At 44.5% G+C, this 737-nt stretch overlaps 1 protein-coding gene across 1 annotated transcript; it reads right to left on the bottom strand.

Annotated features, from left to right (window-relative positions):
• Positions 1-219: 219 nt before the first annotated feature.
• On the bottom strand, positions 220-732 carry LOC104825209 (histone H3.2-like; the record flags this gene model as incomplete). Its single annotated transcript, XM_010557491.1, has 1 exon — positions 220-732. A coding segment is annotated over one exon (312 nt), but the record flags the coding sequence as incomplete, so codon positions are not given.
• Between the last annotated feature and the right edge of the window lie 5 nt (positions 733-737).

Raw genomic sequence — 737 nt, 5'->3', positions numbered from 1 at the left:
TATAGAGCATAATATACACTTAATTAACAAATATTAGGCCTTAATCATCTATCCCAACTACTGCTTCAGACGATGCCTTACAAAATGTGAGATTAATCAGTAAAAATTTAATTTTTGACGATTGATTCAGTGCCCATCGCATAACTATTCACAAATCACATGGAAACCTAATCCTTTCCGTGATGAACATGTTTCAAGAAGTTAGATTGATTTGAATACTGTATTGCAAAACCCAGAACCGTTAATGTCCATTGAAGCATTTCACCAAACATCTGTAAGACATAATCTAAGCATCAGCTACAAACACTACAAAAACACGCAGAATCAGGCCAGATTCCTGAAAATGTACAACGCAACTAAATCCCAAGACAGAGAATCCAGACCAGTCTTCAAACCCACTACTAAGTAGCGACTCTTCCGTCAAGCTCTCTCACCCCTGATCCTCCTCGCGAGCTGGATATCCTTAGGCATAATCGTGACCCTCTTCGCATGGATCGCGCAAAGGTTGGTGTCTTCGAACAACCCAACGAGATACGCCTCAGCTGCCTCCTGGAGAGCGGCGACGGCGCTGCTCTGGAATCGAAGATCCGTCTTGAAATCCTGAGCAATCTCACGAACCAGCCTTTGGAAAGGAAGTTTGCGGATGAGAAGCTCGGTGCTTTTCTGGTACTTCCTAATCTCTCTTAGAGCCACCGTTCCGGGACGGAACCTGTGGGGCTTCTTCACACCGCCAGTGG

This window comes from Tarenaya hassleriana, unplaced genomic scaffold (assembly GCF_000463585.1).
Source record: "Tarenaya hassleriana unplaced genomic scaffold, ASM46358v1 Cleome4264, whole genome shotgun sequence".
Lineage (NCBI taxonomy): Eukaryota > Viridiplantae > Streptophyta > Magnoliopsida > Brassicales > Cleomaceae > Tarenaya > Tarenaya hassleriana.
Note: the sequence above shows the minus strand (reverse complement) of the source record. Positions and strands in the feature narration are given on the sequence as shown.